We start from the raw sequence: 24,905 nt of genomic DNA on the forward strand, positions 1-24,905 counted from the left end.
GTCTTTTAATGCTACCTTATAAATCAAGTTTTGTGCAGAGCGCATAATCTTACCTTGTAATATGCTGCTGGAAATGAATCAAGCCCCATTCAATAAAAGGCAGCAAAATAGATAACAAAAAGAGCTGGCAGATCATGGGGGGAAAAAAATCTGCCATTCCCTTTAAAAGACAAATGTTCTGACTTGGTAACAAATTGGCTACTTTATTTTCGTTGGGAAAATGAAATTGCAGATTCCTCTGCACTTGCAGTATACCTTTATAATTAATAGTTATTGCTATACCTTGTATGTATGTGCCTCCAAGTCCGTTTTTGGCTCCCGGCAACTGCCTGGACTAATACCTGGAGGTTTCTTGGCAAGGTTGTTTGGAAATGGTTCGCCATTGTCTCCTCTCTATGGCTGAAAGAGATTGACTGGCCCAAGGTTACCTAGGGGGCTTTGTGCCTAAGACAGAAGCAAAATTCACAGTTTCCCAGTCTCTTCTAGCCCGGTGCTTTAACCACTACACCAAACTGATTCTCTATTGCTATATTTATCTTCCATTAATTTGCTTCTATAAAGTCAACTAAGTCAGGATAATATTAATGGCTGTCATTATCTTTTGTTTTATCAGATATGATGATAGCCACACATCTGTAGATGAAGCTGACAGCACAAACAGCACAAAAGTAACACCCATATCTCTATTGGGTAACTTAGTATTTTAGATTTAAATCAGAAAAAGAGAAATGTCCTTGTCTGGCTTCTGTATATCATATAGAATTTCATATATTGTTTTATCCTGCCTTTCCCCCTAACTCCATACCATAATTCCTTCCATTTAGCATTGTTTTATCTCAAAAAATGATGAACTAACAGTGAGAAGGTAATATGACATCAATAACGTTGATATCAATAATGTTGTTGCTATGTTGGCCAACATGGTACTACGGGTAGAAACTCTGAAGAGGAACTTTCTGAGAAGCATAGTAGCCACAAAAAGCTTCAATAGCACTTTTTCTATTACAATAGACAGGTGAGCCAAGCATTTTTATTTTAAAAATTGCATCAACTGTAATAGGATAGAAATAAGCCCAGCTAAGCTACTTAACCCCAGATGGATTTCTAGCTTTGTCAATAAGCTCTGCCAGTTTAAGTATATACTGCTCTACCTTAAGGATGTAATTTTCTGCTTCCTCAGATTTATGCTCTGTGATAGCAATTCCAGATCTGGGCTGCAAAGTCCAGATGACCATTCAAAAGGCAGAAAACTCTTCGCTGCTAGTGGCTGTCTGGATTTTTGCAGCCCAGATTTAGTAACCCTGGTGATAGTTTGCCTATTTATCCCCTCTTCCACTTGTATATGCTGAACAAATAGATTTTTATAGAAGTCCCTTGTACTTCGAAGATCTTGTTTATGTAAAGCAGCCCTGGGGTATAAAACAATCTACTGTAGAGACTGAGCAGGAGCTTTACCTGTTTTGGAGTGGCTAAATAGGAAAAAACCAGCGAGCAAACAAAATATCCACTTCCAAGCCTGTTGCTCCTGTTGATGTAATGACAGCTGAATCGTGCATTATTTCCTGAGCACACCCCTGGGAGACTTGTGTTCAGATGAAAAGGCAGAAAGGAGCTTCCAATGCGCTGCCATCTGTGACTGTCACACTATAGCCACAACCAGCAGCCATGGTTTGGCAAGAGGCTAAAGGATATCAACCAGGAAAACAAGAGCTTGTTGTAAAATAAAAACATTTGGATTTATTATATACCTCTTTGTAAACATATATAAGAAACCTGGTATCACCTTAAATTGTATATTAAAAGAAACTCTGCAATGCTTCTATGCCCTGGGATTTTTAAATTACTTCTATCAACAGGCATCATTACATAACCATAACACCACTGAAAAGATGAACATTTTGTTTCATGTTGACTGAAAATTAAAATGAAATGATGAAAAGGTTAAATCCAAATGCAAAATAGATTGTAGGATGCATTGATGTAGACACAATATTCAAGGGGATAACAATCCAGTATAATTGAAATTTGGAAGGAATGGAGAATGTTGTGGAACCTGAGTCTCATTTCCACTAAAAATTCAGTTGATTACATTTACCACAAACATCAAATGTAAACTTGATGGTTAAAGTTATTGTTGCTAATAATGTGCCTGAAACCTATCATTCTGTTCTTGAAAATGTTAATGGTCTGATGGATTAAACTGAGAGTTAATAGGGAGAGGCCTATTAAAAGAAAGATAGCAGAGCCGCACTGAAGGCTCCAGATTCCTGTTTGAGATCTGAAATACAGTATGTCCATCAAAGATCTTAATTTGTAACATTATTTAGTGTTATAGCATTAGAACATTTCTGAACTAAAAGCTGAGGCAACACATTGGAAAACTACAGATTGTGTTTTGGTTTCAGTTTATGCAAAAGCATGAAGGAAAATACAAACAATTAACATTATCATTAGATTCTAACTTGTGGTAGTCTAGTAGGATGTGGCTGTACCTGTAATCATAAGTGAATGCAGCAAAAGTCCTTCTAATCCTCTTTTTCCAAGAACAGTTGTCCATAGCCAATCTTATTAAGGAGATCAATAGACTTAATTGAACTTATCCAGGAGACAGTTTCAAAGACTCCCATTGGTTAGTATGTGAAGCTCACTTGAAGAGTTGCCTTAATTTAGTCTCCAACCCTGACCAGGACAAGGATATAAAAGTCCAAACATTTTATCTTGGCTCTAGTTCCATCTGACCTTTTTTTTTTTTTTTTTGCCATCCTCCTTCTTCTGGACAAGTGGATCCAGAGATCTGGATCACAACTTTATAGACTCTTAACTCTTTCCACACTTCCTCTTACTTTCAAATTTTATTTTCTTAGTTTGCTATTATGCTTCAGTTATTTCAGCATCAAGTTCTCTCCTATTTGTGTTTAGCAAAGCGTAGCAATAGCTTGCCTTCAGTTTTTCAAATGAAGTTATGTACAGAAGAAAGTCACATATCAGAAGTTTATTTTGCATGGCTTGATTGGATTTTGAAAATGCAGAGACAGGAGAAAGTAACAGAGAATTTCCACTTCAAGATCTGAAATGTAAGTAGAGAAGAAAAGGGAGAAGCATCATTTAACCAGCTCTGCTACAGATCCAACTTGCAGTTTACTTTGGTATTAGTAGTTTTGTCACTTGTATTACTTTTGATTTATCTCAAATGCTAATTTAATAGTTCCTTTTATTGATCCCCATGTAATCAGATAAGAGCTACAATGCTATCAGCTCCTACATAATATGTGTAACAAGTCATTAAATGTGAGTCATAAGATTGTATCAAAATTGTCATTTCTTGAAGAATACATCCAACGCTGAATCTGTAAGCCGTGTTTCGATTACATGGCTGCTGGTGGAGATTGCAACAACTACTGTTTTCCTGACAAAATTACAAAAGTAGATTTGTAGAAGTGTGTTGCAAGCTCCATCCCTTTGGAATGTGTGCACGATGTTGTGATGCTTGTTTAGAAAACAAAATGTTGCACTGTGATGTCTCTGTTGGCCTAGCCCACTTCTCCCCCTCTGAATGCTGCTGGGGGCTGAAGATTTTGGACCATACTACTAGTAGTACATACTAGTTCAAGGAAACAAGGCCAAATTTGCAGAGCGCAATGTTTCCTTGAGCTTGTTACAATTGTCCAAGGCATAATTTGGTCCTTAGTAAGGTAAACTGTATTTAAGCAGGTGTCTTGGAATTGTTGCATATCATCTTCTCTCATATCTGGTAAAACCTATTAAGATTAAGGGATGAATAAAATGCTAAATATAATTATCTTTATTGCCAGCATTAAGGTGAGCACCACCGTTTATAAAGTCAAGGTGGATAAGATATACACCAAAGGGGAGGTAGCAATTACTTGAGAAAATACCAATTATTTTTAGAAGTATCACCCCAAAAAACAGAGTAAAACCCATGCCTCAATTTTGGAGCAAGACAGAAGGTAAATATTTGTCAGGGTTCACATAGCACAACCTAGTTTCTCAATTAAACCACTTTCTGGGTTTGTATTATATATTTAATAAAATAAATAGCTGGTAACAACAGATAACTAAGCTAGTAAATAAGTGTAACATCTTGTATACCTAGAGTTCCTACAAAAAGATTTTTTTAAAAATTTGATTTGGTTAAGTGTACTCTACAAAATTGGTATGCACAGAGCATGGAAAAGAACAGTAACTAGGCAGGCATCATTAAATTCCTTGATGCATGTTTCCAGATATCCATATTGCAATTTTCTATTGCAGTCCCAATTGTAAATACTATTTTGGACTTACTATTATTACTGTATTTTTTTCATGCAAATCTATGTATAATTTACTAGTCATTAATAGCAATGTTTTAACAGATCAGTTTTTTCCTATTTAGATTTGTGCTTCTATAAACATACACTTACAAAACCATTAAAACTATTAGGTTAATATTTAGTCAATCAGTCAGTCAATCAATCAAATTATATTTTAGTTTCTAACTGGCATAAATTATAACATAAAATATTGTTTTCATTATAGTCATAGCTACAAAATTTGTCACAGAATTATCAGCTACGGCTTAAAACAATCTTGGTTTATAGATTGCACAAAACTGACTATAACTTTAAGTCATATTACCATAAAATATAGGTACTACAGTGTGGCTATAAAGCTAAAATTTATCATAGTAAAATTATAAAACATTATAAAATGGATTAAAACCAAATTAAAATACTAAGCAATTAAATTAAATTGTGATTTTGTTATTTCAGAATGTTAATATTATCCAAGAAACTCTAAAGCTATGAATACATGAAAACAATATTTTTCATGCTGTAACCAAGAACATGGTAATGTTGTGAAATAAGCATTATCCAGAAGCAATCTGTAGCTATAAAATTGATCTGTACAGCTTGGTAAGAGATCTATGTACTACTGATATACAGAATTTATGAATTTATCGTTTGATGGTTTCAATCTGTCCATCATCGTAAAAGCAAAATTATTTCCTCAAAGGAATCCTTCTGTAGCTTCCCCATAGGACAGAAAACTGAAGGAAGATGTACTGCAAGTACTATAGTGCAGTGCTGTATATTTCTTAAAAAAAAAAAAACTTTATTGAATATACAATTAAAATAAACGAACAAACACATACACAAAATAGAAAAATACAGAAAACAAAAAAAAATGAATAAAAGGCAATTCCATTATCAACAGTTTGTGGTTCCTTATTTGTTATCATTATTGGTGTCATATTTACAATTAAATCTTAATGCGGATATATAGTTACTACTTCCTACTGTACTGTATATTTCAGCTAATAGAAAGATTTAGAACCCTAGCAAGGTCAGATTGTCTTCCTATATCCACTATAAACAGCTTCAAAAGATTCATCAGTGGCTCTACTGTTGGTAATGGTGCCTCTAGAATCACTTCTAGAATCCATCTACGGCACACTCCCAAAGGCCATAAGATATAATAAACTCACTTTTGCAATGAGTTTGCAATTATATACCACATGTGTGGTACCAGATAACAGAGATAACAGATAATCAGAGTTGGAAGGAACCTTGTAGGTCATCTAGTCCAACCCCTCGCTGCCCAAGCAAGAGACCCTACACCATTATTGAGAAATGGCAGTCCAATCTCTTCTTGAAAGTCTTAAGTGATATATAAAGCACTTGGCTAAAGGAGAAGCAACCTTCTCTAAAGCTAGTTTTGCTCTTCAAAATGTACTTGTTCTAGCCTGTCTTTCCATCTCCAGTATGAGTGCCAGGCATAAAATATCTTGACTGTATTTAGCAAGGCATCCCTCCTATCTTTTTAAATAATGATGGAAATGATTGCTAAATTCATTTAGTGGGGATTTGTATATGCTTATTAATGTTTATAAACAGGTAAGCTAAGATTGAAGTTTATCATGCTGAGGTTTGGGTTGGTTTGATTTTTCTCCTGCTCAGGTACAATTACCTCATTTCTGAGTCTTTCCAGGCCTTAGCCAAAAATCAATTTTTTAACCTTTGCAGTCATACCTGGTAGCTAATCAGACAAAGTCTTTAAATCCTGCTTGCGACAGTCATAAGCCAAGACTTCGTCCCTTTAGAATTCACTGAAATATCATTCTTCTAAAATACTTGTTCCACTGCCTTGGACCATAATTAGGGGAGCCCACAGTTAAATGCAAAAATGAGGTCAATGCCCAATTGTCCTTCAAAATGTTTCTCTTCTGTCTTTGAAGCAGTTATTTATATGAAGGTGTGGGGTTTTTTTGTTTAATAAGACATTGTCTTAATGTCCATTTTGTGTGCATTCAACCTTTCAATAAGCTTTTTTTTTTCTTGTTCCAAGTAACCATTTGAAATCAAACCACAATTTACAGAAATGACATTTGTCAGTTCAGATGAACAGAATTTACAGTGGTTAAACGCTTTTGTAATTTCCACACTACTTACTGCAGCTCTCTTTGTTTAAGTAAGAAATTCAACTAACAGCAAGGAAAGATGAAAACAGAAAATACGTTTTCTGAAGCAGGATTATTTTTATCAAAATAATTCTTTAATAGTTCTTTAATAATTCTTTTAGTTCTTTTATGAAAGAACAATTTCATATGTTGGTCTCTTCCTGATGGAAAAGTGGTTAAAGACTTCAGCATAATCTTGTTGGTCAAAATGTTTGAAATGAAAAATGCCTGGGAATATATAGCTGCTGAACTAAGGAGAAATTCAAAAGCAATCTAAAAAGCAAGTTTCTACAATATAAATAATAACATTCATTGTGCACCTAGCCCCAAAGGTAAATTCAGACAACTGGTCATTTTCAAGAGATATATATAAGTTGGAAATTAAACCTGCTAACCATATGGGCCAAATAGAAATTTGCTTAAACCCATTTTTTGTCTTTTGAACACAGCATAAATGGTCATGCAAGGGCTTCAGGAACTAGCAGACAAAACCAATGATGTGCATATAAATTATCATCAGGCTCCATCTGTCCTGAATCACTGAAATCTCCACCTACTACAGTATACACTTTGAAGGAACTTTAGTTCAAAGCTTCCCAATTCAGTTTCTTGACATATTATTTGCACCAGAGATATGTATATTGATGATAATTAGAAGGATACAATTTCTGAAGTGGTATACCCCATAGGGTATTGTGTAAATGAGAACAATCTTGATGTTGTGACATGCAGAGTGGTAGAGATAAAAAGTCTTCAGCTGCCTTAAAAGTTCTTCATATTCTACTTCTGCACCAAATATATATGCACTGTTAAAGAAAAGGTCTTAAAATGTGCAATCTTATTGCACTAATTAACATTCTATCTGGGTATCAGTATAATGCACAGGTGGAAATTAGATTTTTAGTAAGGAGACAAAAATGACACCATGTCATACAATTTTTTTCTACAGTGGGCCTGGAAACATTGAATATTATTTCAACATTTAAATTGTACCTGATGCTCAATCTATTTGGAGAAAAAATGTTTCAAACTAATTAGCAGATTAGCTACTTGGTGGAGGTGAATACAATATACTTCACTTTAAGTAGCTTAACATGGAAATAGAAATGTCTTGATGTGGCTGAAACATCTTTCTTTGAGCCGTCTATGTTCCAAGATCATTGCTACAGACTTGTATCAGAAGAAATATAAAAACAAACTCAATACAATAAAACGAGCTACTGTACATAAGAATGTGTGGTAAAACAAGAGGATGGGTCAAGAATGCATGGATGCTGAACGAATGCAGATTGAATTTAAAACCAAAGGACATATATGGAGGCACAATGAAATATATCAGATAGAGGAAACCATGGAGTGCAGAACAAGTATATAAAGTAAAAATGAATGGATTGAAAAGGAGAGTAAAACTCAGAAATTTATAGCCATTTTAATTTTATGATATCCTAAACAAGTGGCAAAATGTTTAAAGAACTAAAGTCCATGTATGAAGAATTGTATAAAGTGGTGCAAGCAAAGTTGGCTTGCAAGGATAGAAAGATGTGAGATATAGAGCAAAACTGATGGTGACCATTTTCTTTTATCATTTTTATTAGTATTTCTGACTTTGTGTCTTCATGTTTGCAGAACATTATTTATCCTGAAAGGGAATAACTTGACCAGTATCTATTAATGAAGAACTGATTTGCTTTTTGCTTCTATTCTTTTCCGTTGCGCATTTTGCTTTGTGGATGTCTGATGGCTGCTTTTCCCTCCAAGTATGGCAACGATCTAAAGGAGAAAATAATCAGGATAACAATACATTAAATAATTATAAAGAACAGGATTTCCTTATGCTTTACTAGGATTTTTTCTATATCAGAGCACTGCTATATGGAGGGATGTAAAGCTCTTGAACATTGTGCCTCATTGTTTCAAACTTTTGAGACATCTGTTCCCCCTAAATAAATATTTTGATGTTTCTTTCATAATCTAAGAACTAGGCTAAGACCTAATCTCATTGATTTAATGACTATCTCCTTTTGTTAACTGAAACTGTCTCCTTGGCACATTATAAATAGCTCTGCTGTGTGCAACCATCTTGTACTGATTAAAACATTCTGTATGATGCTCTGCCTTTCTGCCATGGTTCCAAACAGAGAAAAGCCACAAAGGCCAAGAAGCCAAATGGCTGTTGCCTGTTCTCTACACTTCACTGGGTGAGCCGCTGCTTTCAACAAGTGCCAATAAAACCCAGAAGGGAGGCAGGTAGCAGGTGTCCAAAATATACAAAAACTCCTGGCAAAGAAGAACAAACAGGAAAGGTCTTTGTCAGAAATTTGTTTACCTCTGTTTATAGATACTGATGCACTTTTTTTGGCCCCATTCTTGAAGGCACAGGGCATGGGGTCCATGTTCATTGTTAACACATGGCTTCATATCTGCATGCCTTATCCAAAGATCAAGGAGATGGGATTTTCTTCTTAAAGAGAGGGGGGATTCAAGGCACCTGCCCCATGTGGAGCAGTTTTAGTGGAAGTATAATTTAAAGTTTGAAATTATTAGTTGGAAATGTCTCATTCAAAACAGTGGTAAAGCTAATCATTCAAAATACAATGTCACCGTTACTTCGGTATTACAATATTAAATTCCCAGTTACTGGGCAGTTGACCTCAATGGACAAAAAGAAACAGAGGAGAAAATAGAGGAAAGAATGTAGGGTGAGTGTTCAAGGGAATATTGCGCCAGTGCCCCTCAGAATTGTGAAAAGGCTACCCAGAAGGCTGTAAGAGATTATGTTTAACTAGGTCAGTTTCTAATCTAAGGCTGTCAAACTCCGGCCTGTGGGCTGGATGTGTCATGCGCTGGTCACGGCCACGGCCGGTTTAGCGAAGGGGGGGGAAATTCCTGATATGTCATATGATGCTACCATGACGATGTGAGTTTGACACCCTTGCTAAAGATTATATTTCAAGTTATTTTCCAAGTGGTTTGTTAACAGAATTTAACACCAAATTTCATTGTCACCAGCATTGGCAAGAACATTTGGTGGCAAATGTGGGGAGGAATGGAGGTGTGGTGAGTACCACAATTTAGATAAGCTAAGTGTGATCCATATTTAGCCCAACAAGCTGGAGGTTATATCAGTTTCCCCACAACCTGACTGCCTTTCAGAGGTGATATCCAACTCCCAGAATTCCCTAGTTTACAACAAATCTGACATATCTGTAGGACAGACAGACTGGGAGAATTATGTTCCTCAACAGCATCTTCTAACAACTGATTTCAAACAGCTTCAATAAATAGTGTGTTTGTAATTTGTGTTAGAAAAAGCAGGGAGGAGAAGGTATCTAACTTTTCCTTCTGTTAGTTCTGCACTCTAACTTCTCAAGGCTTTTCAGAAAGGAAACAGGCCCTCGGAATGTAGTGCAAAAATTTATATGGAATAGTCAGATTTTACTTTTTTGCTATTCTTTGGTTATGTTACTTTTCTGACAAAATTGCATCCGTTATCAAATGCTCATGTCATGAATCAGAGGAGGAAAAGCTCTAACTTTGGCAAAATAAATATGCCTGTTTCTGAGATTTGTGAAAAAGGGCAGCATTTTGAATTGTGCATAAATTAAAAGGGATAAAATTTAAGCAAAGTTGATTCCTTCTTTTAGAAAAAGTCATTGTTTCTAGGGAAGCTGCAGTCCACATATCTGGGAGCTGTTCTTAAGTAAAAGGAAAAGTTCTTTAGGTCAAATTGAAGTTCCATCTAATCTTCTTTATTCATATAACACAGCTTCCATTACTGCTTAGGGTTGGAATGCACAGACCTAACAGATTAATGTGTTTCCTCTCCATAATTTATGTAATGGCAAGCTGAAGCATTAACCTCCCCATGACAGTTTCTCTGAAATTCCAAAGTTGTGAATGCATTGAACGTGCAAGGAAACAGAAAAAGAATTAAACAAATCAAAAGTGAAGTATTTGCCTAATTAAGTCAGCAAAGATTATCCAGCGCCATGTTTATTCAGAAATAAGGACAATTTAGTTTAATGGAATACATACACACATACGTACACACACACACACACACACACACACACAAACACACACACACACACTTCAATATCTGTAGTTCTTCCAAATAATTTAATAAACACATTTAAAAACTTTCCTCAAGTATAAGCCTTTGTTTCTCTGGAAATGGGGGAAACATGTCTCCCATTCCCAAATAGGATGGGATCAAACTTCTAGGTTCCCTATTTTACATTGAAAAGATTGGGTTATAAGAGGCAATACTGGTTCTCATAAGCCTTGCAGATGCTTAAGAGATTTATGTTACTTTGAACATCTTTAAATCCATTACCAACGTGAATATTGACACATACACACACCCATATGGAGTATGGCTATTCATATGTTGCCCAAAGCCTGACATATCTCTCAAGTTGATAGGTGATGCATAAGCCAGAACTACATGCTTAGTGTTTCAGCATCATGAAGGAGGTTGATTCAACTCTATACACAACTATTTGCCTATTATTCATCCTTAATAATTGCTTTATGCCGGAGACGATGACATTAACAGATTTGTCGAGCTTAGAATGTATTGATCTAAGTATATATGAATATATTTTATATAACTATTTTAATTTTATTCAAAAAAGTTAAAATACAAAACTCCCCAAAAAAAATTTAAAAAAGAGAAAAAGCACAGAACAAACAAGAAAAAGATACATTAAAATAACCCAGCAGATATAAACATTTTATCCCCCCTAATTTAATACTCTTAATACTATTACAATATTGGGTTTGCACTCTTTGGAACTACTAATTCTGATCAACTTGTAAAAAAATTATCACAGCAACTTATCTATACCATATTGTCCCAAGAGTTAAGAGTAATTTGGATCTAAATCTACATTTGTTTCTTAATATCATCTCTTAATTGTTGTCTGATTAAACAAATAAATTCAATCCTTAGTATCAGTCTATCTTCCCAACAAGGTCCAGATGAAAGTGGTTTCTGATTACTTTACTTTATTTTACTTTATTGTCATTGCACCTCGTACAACGAAATCAAACACCATCTTCAGTGCACATCATGACCATGAAAATAAACAAAAACACACATCCTTCACGCTCCACACATTGAACCAAAAAACCCCAACACTGCACGATACAGAAGAATTTAAAAGAGCTACTGCCCTGAGATAGAAGCTGTTTTTCAGTCTATTTGTCCTTGTTTTTATTATTCTGTACTGTCTGCCAGATGGTAATAGTTCAAAAAAAGGGTTCCCAGAATGAGATGGATCTTTGAGAATGTTTTGAACTTTCTTAAGGCAGCGGGACCTATAAAGCTCTTCCAAAGAGGGGAGAGGGCAACCAATGATCTTCTGGGCAATGACATTAACCCTCTGGAGTGCTTTCCTGTCTGCCACTGTGCAACTGGCAAACCGTACAGAAGTGCAGTAAGTTAAAATACTCTCTATGGTGTGTATTGGTAGAAGGTCACCAGCAGTTTTTCATTCAGTTGTTGTTTCCTGAGAAGTCTCAGGTAGTATAATCTCTGCTGGGCCCTTTTGACCAATGCTGCAATGTGAGCACCCCAGGTCAGGTCCTCTTTTAGGGTAACACCCAGAAACTTAAAACTGGCTACTTACTCCACTTGATCTCCATTGATAAGGTTGCAAATTAAATGTGATAAATTCATTTCCCAATCTTGTCCAGTCCTCCTGGAGAAAACCAGTTTGTTATTTCCTTCATTCATGCTTCTGCTTTGGGAAAAGAGTTCTGGCTTGAATTTCAGAGAGGCATAGCTAATCAACTCAGTTAATTCTGAGTCTATATAATCTATATCTCTTTCCAATGGGTCTGAGCTTTCAGGTCACATTCCTTTTGTGAATTGTGTAGACAACTCAGCATCTTAATGGCTAGCCACTGTGCCCTTTCTCTCACATGTTCTACTTAAAATAAACAAGAATTGGTTTAACATCAGTGGATGTTCTGTCAGAGGTCAATGCCAGAGTCCCCAGAAAGACTGATAGAAAATAGTCCTCAACTTATGCTCAAAATTTATGTTGCTAAGTGAGAGATTTGTTAAGTGAGTTTTGCCCCATTTTACAACCTTTCTTGCCATAGTTGTTAAGAGAATCAGTGCAGTTAATGTTAGTAACCTGGCTGTCAAGTGAATCTGACTTCCCCATTGGCTTTGCTTGTCAGAAAGTCGTAAAAGGTGATCACATGACCTTGGGACATAGGAACGGTCATAAGTATGAATCAGCTGCCAAGCATCTGAATTTTGATCTCATGATCACGGGGATGCTGCAAAGATTGTAACTGTGAAAAACAGTCATAAGTCACTTTTTTCTTTTTTCATATAAATTTTATTGAATTTACAATTAAAAAATAACATAACAACATTACATAAGAAACAGAGAGAGAAAAGAAGAAAGAAAGAAGAGAAAGAGAGGAAAAAAAACGCTTTTTTTTCTCTCATAAGTCACTTTTTCAGTGCTGTTGCAACTTTGGACAGTCACTAAACAAACTGTTATAAGTCGAGGACTACGAAAGTTAAAATCACATCTAGGTGTATGAAATTGCAAATATGCCATAGCACAACCCATTAGTACCTTGGGTAGATAATTGTGTGACAAACTGATCACAACAATTTCGGAAAGAGCCATAGTTTCAAGGATATATAGAATATCTGGTGCCAAGTCATTAATTAATGAATTTCACGGGTTTTTATGCTGCTCTAATCTGTTAATTCTGAGTTGCTTGAAGTTTGACAATTACAGTTAAAAAACCTCCAGTGAAACAACAACAAAATGACAGTACTTCTTCAGGAGAACAGCCCTGCCCCCCCCACCCCAGTTTATTGTTATTGGCATTCTTTTGGCATAGGAAAGCCCCTCTTTCTTGGAACCATTGAATTCAGGTTCCACATAGAGTAGGCAGCCCTTGAAGGTAACAATCAGTATCATGTCTTCACCTAAGAAGAGACTGACCACAAGGGCACCTCCCAAATAAATTGAACTTGTTACTATGGTAGTTCAGCTGCTTCATTTCAATCCAGTTGAAACTTTTGGGTGGTCTTCAAGAACAGGCCCGCAAAGATTAAATTGGAGTAGCCAAATGTGGGATTTTTAAGGATGGGACTTTAAATTTTTTCTCTGCTTTTTTCCTTTCCCAGAATTTAAACATATTTTTGTAAGTGGTACTGAATAGTTTCTCCAAGGTCATCTCTGTAGCTGCCTATAATACAAGACCAACATCTAATGCAAACTGTGTTCCTCCTCCTCCTATTTTGAAAGCCAGAAAAATAAAGTGGAAAAACTGCCAACCACTATGTCTCCACAAAGCAGATAATATTTAAAAACTCGACCCTATTCCACAGCATACTGCAAAAAGTAAAGGACAGATTATAGGGCAGCAGTACTATATTTTATATATTTCTCATGCTTCAGTTGGCACATACTTAAGAGTCCCAAAGAGATGGGAAATAGGGAGAAAGCACACTTTGCATACAAAAGGAGCTTTAGCACAAACCAACCTGGCCTCACAACATACATAAGAATTGGAGCATGATGCTGATATTTCTCTGACTAGAATCCCAAAGAAATCCTTGCCTCGGGGTGTCAGAAAGCAACCGCTAGCATCACTCCACAAGCAGAGCAAAAGAGCTTCACGGCGATAAGGAGAGCTGAACTATTTCCTGTGATGCAAACTTATTCTCAGCTGTTCACTCATAGCCACCAGATTAACCACAAGGGTTGACTTTTTCTGTGATCACATGATACACGGACATTGCCTGGTGGCATTTTCAGAGATTTGTTGGCAGTTTTTAACGCCATTAAAATTTGCTGCAGTACATGCTCATCCCCTCTCTTCCTTCACCAAGAACCTTCATATTGCTGTAGCTTAGCTCTAGGATTATCACAATGTGGGGAAAAACATTTCTCTCCCAGTCTTATTATTTGGCTCTTTATTGGTTTATAAGATTGAAACTTAACAGACACTAGTCAACTTACAAAATTCATAAAAAATAACTCGATCAATCCTGTCATTAATTAAAATAGTAAAGGCCTAAATGTAATCCCCTGAGTTAGGTACTAAAATTAATAAACTAAGATTTGTTTGCTATGTCATTACTAGTTATAATAATTATTCTCCAAAGTAGCTGATGCAGATGGTAAAGAGTGTTAACGTTTTCATTTTTTAAAAAAAAATTGAACCTGTGACAGAAGAGACAGGCTCTCTTCCCAATAGCTTTTCATTATCTCATCACAATGAAATTATCATTGCTGTATAGAAAGTATTACATATTAGAACAATTACTTCTGTTACAACAGTTTACATCAGTGTTTTTCAAACTTAGCAACTTGAAGAAGTGTGGACTTCAATGCCCAGGTCCTTTGTCACCTTAGCCAGTTGGCTCACAGATTGTTTTGCTGTGCTCTTACGGATTGCCTAAAAAATTAATTGATTTCTGATGTCCAATTGCAAAGGAAGAAGCAACTCCTAACTGCAGATAGCAGAGAATTGGCTGAATGGTAAATTAATTTAATATTTTTACTATGAAGGTTTTTTTGTCCTTAGCTGGTGGCCAGAAGAGCACACTGGGGGAAGGTAACACTTCTATTAATAACATAGGTAACAAATAAGGATATTGAGAACCTTAGAGGAGAAGAAAAAGAAATAAGCTACAAGGAATGAAGCTCTCAGTTTAAGTGTATGAATATCAGCTGTTTGGGCCCCAGGATTTTTCTGAGTTTCTCATCCAGTTTGCCCTACTATATTGCCTTCTTTTGCAGCCAGTTTTCCAAACTGTAGGGAGAATGTTGTCATCTCTCTACTGCCACCTAAAAGTCATTTAGAATTTTGCAGTATGGATAAGATAGTCTTAGAATTTGATAGGCTCAGCAACTCAAAACCTAACAGTAAATTTATGCTAACCTTGAACATCAAATATTAAGCAACTCTAACCCTTCATCTCTATTTCCTTCCTTCCTTCCTAGATTTTGGCCCAGCAACTCAGAACCCAGAAGAATTCAACTGGTGACAAGCAATTCAGAATTCAATTGGTGACATTACACCTCAGCACTACAAACTCAACTGACTGCCAATTTGCTTCTTGGTCCAATGCAAAGTGCTGGTTTTAACCTTTAAAGTCCTTCATGTCATGGGACTGAAGTTACCTGGGATCGCCTCTCCCCAATTACACAGCCTGCCCCACTAAATCTCAGAGAGTAGTCATATAGTACCATCGGCTAGGACCCTTCATTTGATAAGACCCAAGAGATGTTCTTTCTCTACCATGACACCTGTCTTCTGGAAAATTCTTTCCCTCAGAATTAAATTAGCTCCATCCTTTATGATATTCTGTAAAGTTCTCAAGTCGTAAAAAGAAATTTGCTAAGATGGATCCATTGTTGAGGTAGCTTTTTTTTATCCTTGCAGTTTTTATTGTTCGCTTCTGTACCTATTAATAAGGTATTTTATATTGTACCATTTGTTTTATTTATTCTTCTTGTTTCATCACTGAGTCACCTTCAGTGAGATGGATGCCTATAAAATTTTGATAAATAAATAAATACCAGAAAAGGGACTGCATCACTTGTGGTTGCTCTTGTTTTTTCTGCATATTTTAGCAACATACAGTAACTGACACAGAAGAAAATAAGTGTACTTTTCTGGAACACATTTCTGTCTCTATGCTAAAACATGGCTATCGTATTTTAGTTTCTACTGACATCCACTAAATTCATGGAAGACAGCATACATGAGTGTATTTAACAAGACTGACAGGTTTCCCTGCAGCTACTTCTGCCTTCACCTATGAAAGTCAAGCCTAAAATTACTGATCCTAACAGATTAAAGGCCAGCAACTCTTTGCAACTTAAAAGTAACCACCACGAGGGAGGAAGGCACCAGCCTCTATAGTTTGGCAGAATATAAATGACTCTTCCTGAAAAGCTTTTGTACGTTTATGTAACAAGCATATACAGTCTGCCTCTTTTTATTCCTCAGTTAATAAACTAAGCTGGCAAACTGAAGAAAGATTCAGGAAAAGTGCAGGGGAGTTGAATTATGGCAGTTGGTCCACATCTCTTAAGGTTCCAAGTTTGAAAATTTCTGCTTCTGAGGATACCAATTCTACCATTTGTGAGCAGTTAATGAAAAGTCAAAATGTAGAAAATAAGAATGGATTGTATCTGTTTTGTGATCAGCCTCTAAAGTATCATAGTAGTTCCTCTTTGGCTTGTACTAGCTGTCAACAGTGATTTGATAGTAATATGTTTACTAAAAATTAGCATATAACAGTTGTGTGTGTCCAGATCTTGAAGAAAGTCCCAAAACACAGTGGAGATGAAGGTACAATTGTAAGTTGTTATATTTGCTAGTGTCTGTCTTCTAGTGGTTAGTAGAAAGTATAGCATTTTATGAGAAAAAACTGTAACCCCTCCTCAAGTGGATTGGTCTTGAGACCTCTAGTGTTAAGACTGAGACAAAAGTGTTCTAAATTTGATCTTTGTAGCATCTTTTTATTAGTGTTTTGTGGTTACGATATGAGATGTGGAGGATTCTTCTCAAGCAGTGTTGTTGGAAAACATTTAACTGTTTAATCATCTTGGCTGTACACTTCCATGTTTCATATATTGCAGTTGGTATAACAACATTCTTGAAGAGATTTATTTTTGTGGTAATACTTATAGCTGCCATAGAGGTAGTAGGAGAGAGAAATTGTCAGGATGTTTGAAGTTGTACATCTTAGCAACAATGCAAACATGGTGAACAGGGTTTTAAAATGGCAATGAATGTCTTAAAGCTAGTAAGACCAACATCATTCTGGACAGTGAAACCAAACTATGTTTGCAAAACCCAACATCACTGGCTGCCAGATGGCAGTATTTAAGAAACTGGTTCAAGTAGAGGAAACATTTATTAAATTGGACTAGAATGACTGGTTGATACCTATTGTCCTTGTTCAGAACAAAAATGAAATTGTGAAGGACTGCAGAGAATTTAAAATTATTATTAACCTTGTGTTTTGAGTAGAATGCTATTCATTATCTTAGACTGAGGAGAACAAATTAGATCTGGCATAGGCTTACTTTATAGAGGGAACTGGTAATAGCACACAGAGGGTTACACTGATGGGATTGCAGATATGGGAAATGGCAGAACCTGGCTTGGGCTTTTAAGAATCAGTAAATTCTTAATTTATTAGATGTATTAGTTATGACTGAAAGTATTTGCCTAATTTGGAAATAATGCTTCATTCATGAGTTGAAAAGGAGGAGGAGGAGGAGGAGGAGGAGGAGGAGGAGGAGGAGGAGGAGGAGGAGGAGGAGGAGGAGGAGGAAAAGTAGTAGTAGAATCCATATGGATTCTTGACCAGGGGCCTTGGGATGTCTCCCATTCGAGGACTGGTGCTGAGGGGGAGGTGGGTCTGGAAGATTGGCATTTGTTACATGTTTTAACCCAGGCTTCAATGTCTTTATCTATTCCTGGCCACCAAACATAGCTTCTGGCCAGGGACTTCATTTTTACTATGCCGGGGTGTCCTTCGTGTAGCATGGTTAGCACCTTTTCTTGTAACTTTTTTTGGAACCACCACCCTGTCTCCCCACAAAATGCACCCCTTTTCCAGCGATAATTCAGTTTGCCGTTTTTTAAATGGTTTAAAAGTCTTGGTTTTCATGTTTTCCGGCTAACCCTGTCCCACCCAGTTCAATATCCAGCTCATCAGTGCATCTTTAGCCATTTCCCTGGTGATGTCTGATGCAGTGATTGGCCAATTTGGCATCGTTTCAATTTGTAGGGTCTGTGTGGTGGGAGCTGGATTGTTGTCATGTCCTGGTAGTGGTGCGCGGCTTAAGGCATCTGCATGGGTTATGGCTTTTCCCGGGTGGTAAATGAGTTTGTAACTGTAAGCTGCTAGAAATTCTGACCATTTAGTCATTCTTGGGGACAGGATATTGGGGGTTGCCCTGTCTCCAGCTAGGATTCCCAATAATTGTTTGCTATCGGTAATCAAAGAAAATGTCCTACCGTATAAGTATTCGTGGAAACGTTTCACTCTCAAGATGGCTGCCAAAGCTTCCCTGTCTAGTTGGCTGTAGTTTCTTTCAGTTTTGGATAACATCTTGGAATAAAAGGCAATTGGTGCTTCTCTGCCATCTGGTAGTGTGTGGCTGAGAATTGCACCTATTCCAAAAGGCGAAGCATCGCAGGTGACTGTTAGAGGTAGCGTGTTGCTGTATTGAATCAATACTGATTTTGATGTGATTAGATTGAATGCTGTTTCTTCTTGGTGGCCCCATTTCCAGTTGGCTTTTTTATCGAGAAGTCTATGCAGTGGTTCTGCTACTGTTGCCTTATGTGGCAGAAAGACATGATAAAAATTAATGAGACCCCAAAAAGGCTGTAAATCCATTTTGTTTTGGGGTCTGCGGGCTTCCTTAATCGCTTGTATTTTTTTGTGTGTGGGGTGGATTCCTGCTTCATCAATAAGGTATCCCAGGAACTCGACCTGGTTTGTGGCAAGTTGGCATTTTTCTTTTTTGACCTTGAGTCCTGCTTCTCTAAATTTTGTCAGAACTGCCCTTAAACGGTCTTTTAGTTGTTTTTTGTTTTCAGCAGATATTAATACGTCATTGAAATAGGGCACCACCCCTTTTAGACCTTGTAGAAGGCGTTCCATTAGGCTCTGGAAAACACCAGGGGCTACACTTACGCCGAATTGTAATCTATTGCATTTAAATGCTCCTCTGTGCATAACGATGGTTTGTGCCTCGGCTGTTTCAGGATCAATGGGTAATTGTTGATATGCCTGCGCGTGGTCGAGTTTTGCAAAAATTCTGCCTCTTCCCAATGAATGCAACAGGTGTTGGACTACCAGAACAGGGTATGCACTCTGTTGCAGTGCGTGGTTCAGGGTGGCCTTATAGTCACCACAGATGCGCACGGACCCGTTAGGTTTTATAGGGGTCACAATTGGGGTCTCCCATCTGGCGTGGTCAGTTGGCTCTAGAACCCCCTGAGCGATTAGTTTGATTAGTTGTTTGTCAATTTTAGGTCTTAGTGCAAATGGTACCCATCTGGCTTTGAGTCTAACTGGAGCTACGTTCGGGTTTAAGTTAAACGATATAGGGGTCCCACAGTACTTGCCTAAGGTCCCGTCAAACACATCATGAAATTCTTCCATCAGGTCTTTTTCCCAGTCAGTCATGGTGTTGTTGTTTATTCCTGTCACCTCGATCCCGAGCGGTTCGAACCATTCTAAACCGAGCAGGCTGGGCCAATCTCTGTCAATGATGGTTAATGGCAGGATCTTGGTGTGCCTTTTAAAACTTACTTTGAATTGACCTAGCCCTACTACTGGTATTTTGTTACCCTGGTAGTCCTTGATGATTAAGCTTTGCTTCTCAAGTTCTCTGTGTTTTATATCAGGAATTAAGCTTTTTATTGTGTTCCATGATGCCATTGATAAATACGAACCGGAGTCTACTTCCATCTTGCACGGCTCGCCTTCAATCAGGACGTTGATTCTAACCTTCTTGGTGTTTGTTGTTCTGGCTGTCCCAATTGTGATAGTTTGGTGCGTTTCTTCCTTTTCATCTTTCCGTTGACCTTTTCCGCCACAGTTCCAATGGTTTCCGGTTGTCCTTCCTTTGTTTCTGGGGAGGGGGTACTGCCCTGTCCCCTTGAATTATAGCTCTTTTTGTTCCGGCATACCCTTGCGATGTGTCCCCATTTCTCACAATGCCGGCAGGTGGCATCCAGAAATCGACACTCAGATCTTGGGTGGTTTCCACCGCAACCCGCACACTGGAATTCAGATCTTCTGCTTCATCTCTCTCGCTCTGGTTCCTTTCTGAGTAGAGTCTGTTCACTTCCTCGTCTTCGTCATCTGAATCGGTTGATGATTCGATGTCCTCATGGTGAGAGCATGTGGCAGCGTGTTTTTTGGTTCCCTCTGTCTTCTTCTCTTTGTTCATGCTCGGGCTGCTCGCCATATTCATCTTCTTCATTTTTGCTGCCGACTTCTTTGCGGCTTCAGCGGCAGTTGCTTCAGCAATGGCTTCGTTGACGGTGATGTTTGGTCGGTTTAATAGTTTGCTCTGTAAAGTTGTGTCTCTTAGTCCAAGGACTATGTGATCCCTCATGGCTTCGTCTATGTTGAGGAATTCGCATGCCCCCCCAATGTCTCTTAATGCTGCTACGAAGTCTCCAATGCGCTCGCCTTCTAGTTGGTCCCGCTTGTAAAACTCGTGTCTTTTAATTAGGTTGGATATGGCCGGTGCGTAATGGTTCCTCAACATCCGATTCAGGTCTGGCCATGCCATCCGTTTAACATCATTTGGTCTTGCTAACGCTTTGGACATTTTAAAAAGTCGGACCGCAATGCGTTAGGAATACGGCTCTCTTCCTTTGGTCAGTGGTTCCTTGCAGCTCGTTGCTTTCTAAGAACTTCAGGAATCTGTCAATGTACGACTCCCAGTCTTTTTTGGCTAGGTTGAACGGTGCAGGTGGCGAATTGTTGCCGGCCATCTCGTCGGTCCTTCAGCTGCCGTTGCCACGTGCTTACGGTCTTTGTCTCTTTTATCCCACCTTCGTTGCCAGTGTTCTGTTGCCAGTAAAGAGACTCGCAGACCAGAGTTGAATTCAGCTCTTTAATAATAACAGTAACTTCAACCGCAGTCGAACCGCAGCAGCCCTTTTTATAGTGGCTGCTCCATGGCTCGCAACCATAATAACAGTAACTTCAACTGCAGTCGAACCGCAGCAGCCCTTTTTATAGTGGCTGCTCCATGGCTCGCAACCAATGACATTTAGCTAAACTTCCCGCCGCTATTGACGGCCAATCAGGTACTAACGTTACTAACCAATTGTATCGTTGCTTCTGTTAACCAATAGGAACATCGCCCTAGAAGTCTCTATTTAAATACACTACAGAGACAATGAGCAAACAGAGAGTTAATGGGGGATGTTGATAGAGTTGATTCAGCAAGCTTGTTCAAAGGGGGACCCCTAACAATTTTTTCTTTTTACAGTGTGAACTAGCTGATTTGAAAGTCTGAGAAGGCAATGACAAAGGGGAAAAAAACTGGACAGAGTTCTGTAATTATGACTTGTAAAGCTTGAGGCATGACTGAAAACCTGCTGTATTTTATTATTGATCCATTTATTCAATAAATGTGTATTTATAGCTGATGTGGACTTGCAGTTGTGTTTAAAGAAACAGCCAGAATATTGGTCACATTTCACCTAGTGCCATAGCATGGTCATCTATCAGAAACAATGGAAGGATTGCTGCAGGGGATGCTAGAGGAGTAAAATCTCCTTAAGGAGGAAATTTAAACAGAGGAGTAAAATTCAAACCATGGATGGGAATGACAACCAGAAGTAAAAGTAGTATTCAGCACAACTGCTTTCAAGCATTTGCAAAACAAAAACCACCAGGCTCCAAGTCTCCAGGGTATGGAAAGAGATAAAAAGAAACAGGATTTCATGACCTTAAAAATCAGAGTAGAGAAATTCATGCCCTTCAAGAGATTGAAGAGAAGAGTCATGGTAGGTGATAGCCCACTACAGTACTATGAAGAAGTGAAAGATCTGGCTCGTCAGGGGCATTGTCTGCAAAAAATATGGATCAAGGAAATGACAAATCACTGTCGTGATTTATCAGATGCACTCTTCACATCAAGTATATTTTAATATGATTCCTGTATTTAGTATGGGATTGGACCCTTCCAACCATATAATTTAAGTTTTTAAATAGATATAATTGATTCATAAAACTATCAATAGATTGTGGATCGATTCACTTTGATGTTACAAGCCCATCCTTAAATATCTCCTGAGCAATAAATAAATAAAATAAATAAATCATAGGAAGTTTATTTGTTTGGCCTGTAAACTTTGTTTTGGCTTATAGAAATTCTTTATATTTGTTGACCAATGAAAAACCTGCCAGTTAGTTAATTTGATTGAACTTCATATCCCATTAAGGGATGTTGTTGTTGTTAAAATCTGACTCAGAAGGATGTGATTAACAAGCAAATTGGATTGAAAATGAGACGTCTTTTGTTAGTTCAGCATGCAAATGGATTCATGAAAGGATTTATAAGGTCATATCCTTATAACATAAATGTAGAACTAGCTATTTATTCATTTACCTATCAAATTTAGATCCTGCCCATCTCACTTTCACTCATATAACTTGATATTGCCATTTTAATCAGTTAGAAGAATTAATGTTCTCAAGACTGCCAATGCCTCAGTTAGCAACTCTAACCAATGAAGCTTATTATTTAGCAAATACAAGTCGTAGAATGATTTAATTAGGTAAGAAGCACCTGAAAAGGCATCTGATATCATTAACAGCTGCTGATATTTGGAATAACTATTTTTGTATTATGTTAACATATTAAATTTATTTGGAAATGAAGTTAGTGAGATGTTTTTATTATTTATTATTAATTATTTATTAAAAAATATTTATTTTTTATCACGGTTTTTTTATCACGGTTTTTTATCACAGTTTATTTTTGGCCAAATTTTGCAGGGGTGGGGGGAGGGGGAGGGGGGAAGAAAGCTCACCCACCTCGCGCCTACCTCTCCTCTTGCAAATGGCCTGGCTGGATGCGGCAGGACTGGAAGGCAGAAGCAGCGGGGGCAGAAGCGGCGGTGGCAGCGGGGCAGAAGCAGCAGCGGTGGCAGGGGCAGAAGCAGTGGTGGTGGCAGGGGCAGAAGCAGCAGCGGCGGCGGGGGCAGAAGGGGTGGTGGCGGCGGCAGAAGCGGCGGGGGGGGGCAGAAGCGGGGGCAGAAGGGGCGGGGGCAGAAGCGGTGGCAGGGGCGGCAGCGGCGGGGCAGAAGCAGCAGCGGTGGTGGGGGCAGAAGTAGCAGCGGCGGCGGGGGCAGAAGTAGCAGTGGCGGCAGCGGCAGCGGCGGCGGGGCAGAAGCAGCAGCGGTGGCGGGGCAGAAGCGGCGGCAGGGGCAGAAGCGGCGGCAGGGGCAGAAGCGGTGGCGGGGGTGGCAGCGGCGGCAACAGCAGGAGGTGGCACTCTGACAGCGCCCGCCTTTTCTGTTGCTGCTTGGCGTGGCACTCACCTTGCCCCGCCTCGCGCCTGCCTCTCCTCCTCCTCCTCGCTGGCTCTGGCACGAAGGTTGGGATGGGCACTGGGCCGCATTACGAGGCGACCTGGGCCGCATGCGGCCCGCGGGCTGCGGGTTGGACAAGCCTGCTTTAAAAGGACAAATACAAAGACAAAAATTAAACACCCCTCTAAACTGGGTAAAATTAGAAAGAAGCCATCCTCTTTCCCACCCCTGAAGAAAACTTTTGGCACTGTCTAGCCTCCACCTTAATGTCACTAGATTTTCTGCTCTTTTTGTAATTTCAAGTAAATATCCAAAATACTTCCTTGCTATTTCAGCAAATAAAAATTGACTAAAAGATATGTTTTCATAGAGAAATAGCTTTGCAGTCAAGCTTAGAATCTATGCTTTTTGCTTTTGCAAAGTCAAGAAATCTTTCCTCTAATACAACCCAGAAGTATCAGGTTTCACCAAGAGATTTATAGAATTCTCATTAACTGAGATTTCCTGTAGGAATCCTGCTAGGATTACCTGTGCTTACCAGTAAATCACTTGCTCCATTTGGTAGATTGAATTCAAAGAATAAAGATCCTCCCAAGAGATAAGTTTTTATCACAGTGTTTTATCATCTGATATAGGTCTGAATAATAAATAGATTTTTTCTTTGAGTGAGATGAGCAATCTCTAAATTTGACAAATAAATACACTGACTGCAGTCCAATCATATATGACAGGCTTTAAAACAATAAATAAACACCTCTGGTTTCTGAGATCTGTCTGTGATTGAGAAATGATTGAAATCATATCAAAGAACTGTCTTAAGTCAGATCCAGTCCTATACAATTAAGTTTTGCAATTAGCCAGACCCTCCTTCAAGTCTTGCTATGCTGACTCATCAGGACAAGAGGGGGATTCCTGGAAGAGATGAATAAAGGATGCCAGGAGTATATAATTCTCAGCAGGGCCACCCAAGTCATGAAGTCTCAGCTGATCAGATAAAACAAGCCCTGGAGGTGCCTGATTGCTGTAGTCACAATAGCAAAGGCATCATTTCATACTGTGCAGGAGAAGACAATGCTACTCCACTCTTGCATTTTACTAAATAAATTTCATGGATGCAAAATATACAATAGTGTTGGATGACAAGCCCCTCAACTCAGATGCACTTAACATGCTGCTGAGGAAGAGGATTTTTGGCCTGAAATAATTTAACAATAAAAGTACTGTATAAATTATAAAGAGAGGGAAATAATAGTAAGAGGAAAAAGAGAGAAGAAATATATAACTATTTTCAGTTGTAGGTATGTGAGTGCACAGTGGGACTAAGAAGTTTGTGAATCCTTTTGAATATTCAATATTTCTACATAAA

At 38.2% G+C, this 24,905-nt stretch overlaps 1 protein-coding gene across 1 annotated transcript in view; it reads right to left on the minus strand.

Moving 5' to 3' along the window:
• Positions 1-8,023: 8,023 nt before the first annotated feature.
• The window catches only part of EFCAB11 (EF-hand calcium binding domain 11), a 64,529-nt gene continuing 47,647 nt past the window's right edge, over positions 8,024-24,905 (minus strand). The window contains exon 6 of the mRNA XM_087922084.1: positions 8,024-8,227. Coding sequence (XP_087778210.1) covers positions 8,155-8,227 — 73 coding nt within the window. The 3' untranslated portion in view covers positions 8,024-8,154. The remainder of the gene's footprint in view (positions 8,228-24,905) is intronic.

This window comes from Pseudonaja textilis, chromosome 1 (assembly GCF_049901715.1).
Source record: "Pseudonaja textilis isolate UNSWEBS1 chromosome 1, rPseTex1.2, whole genome shotgun sequence".
NCBI classification, from domain to species: domain Eukaryota; kingdom Metazoa; phylum Chordata; class Lepidosauria; order Squamata; family Elapidae; genus Pseudonaja; species Pseudonaja textilis.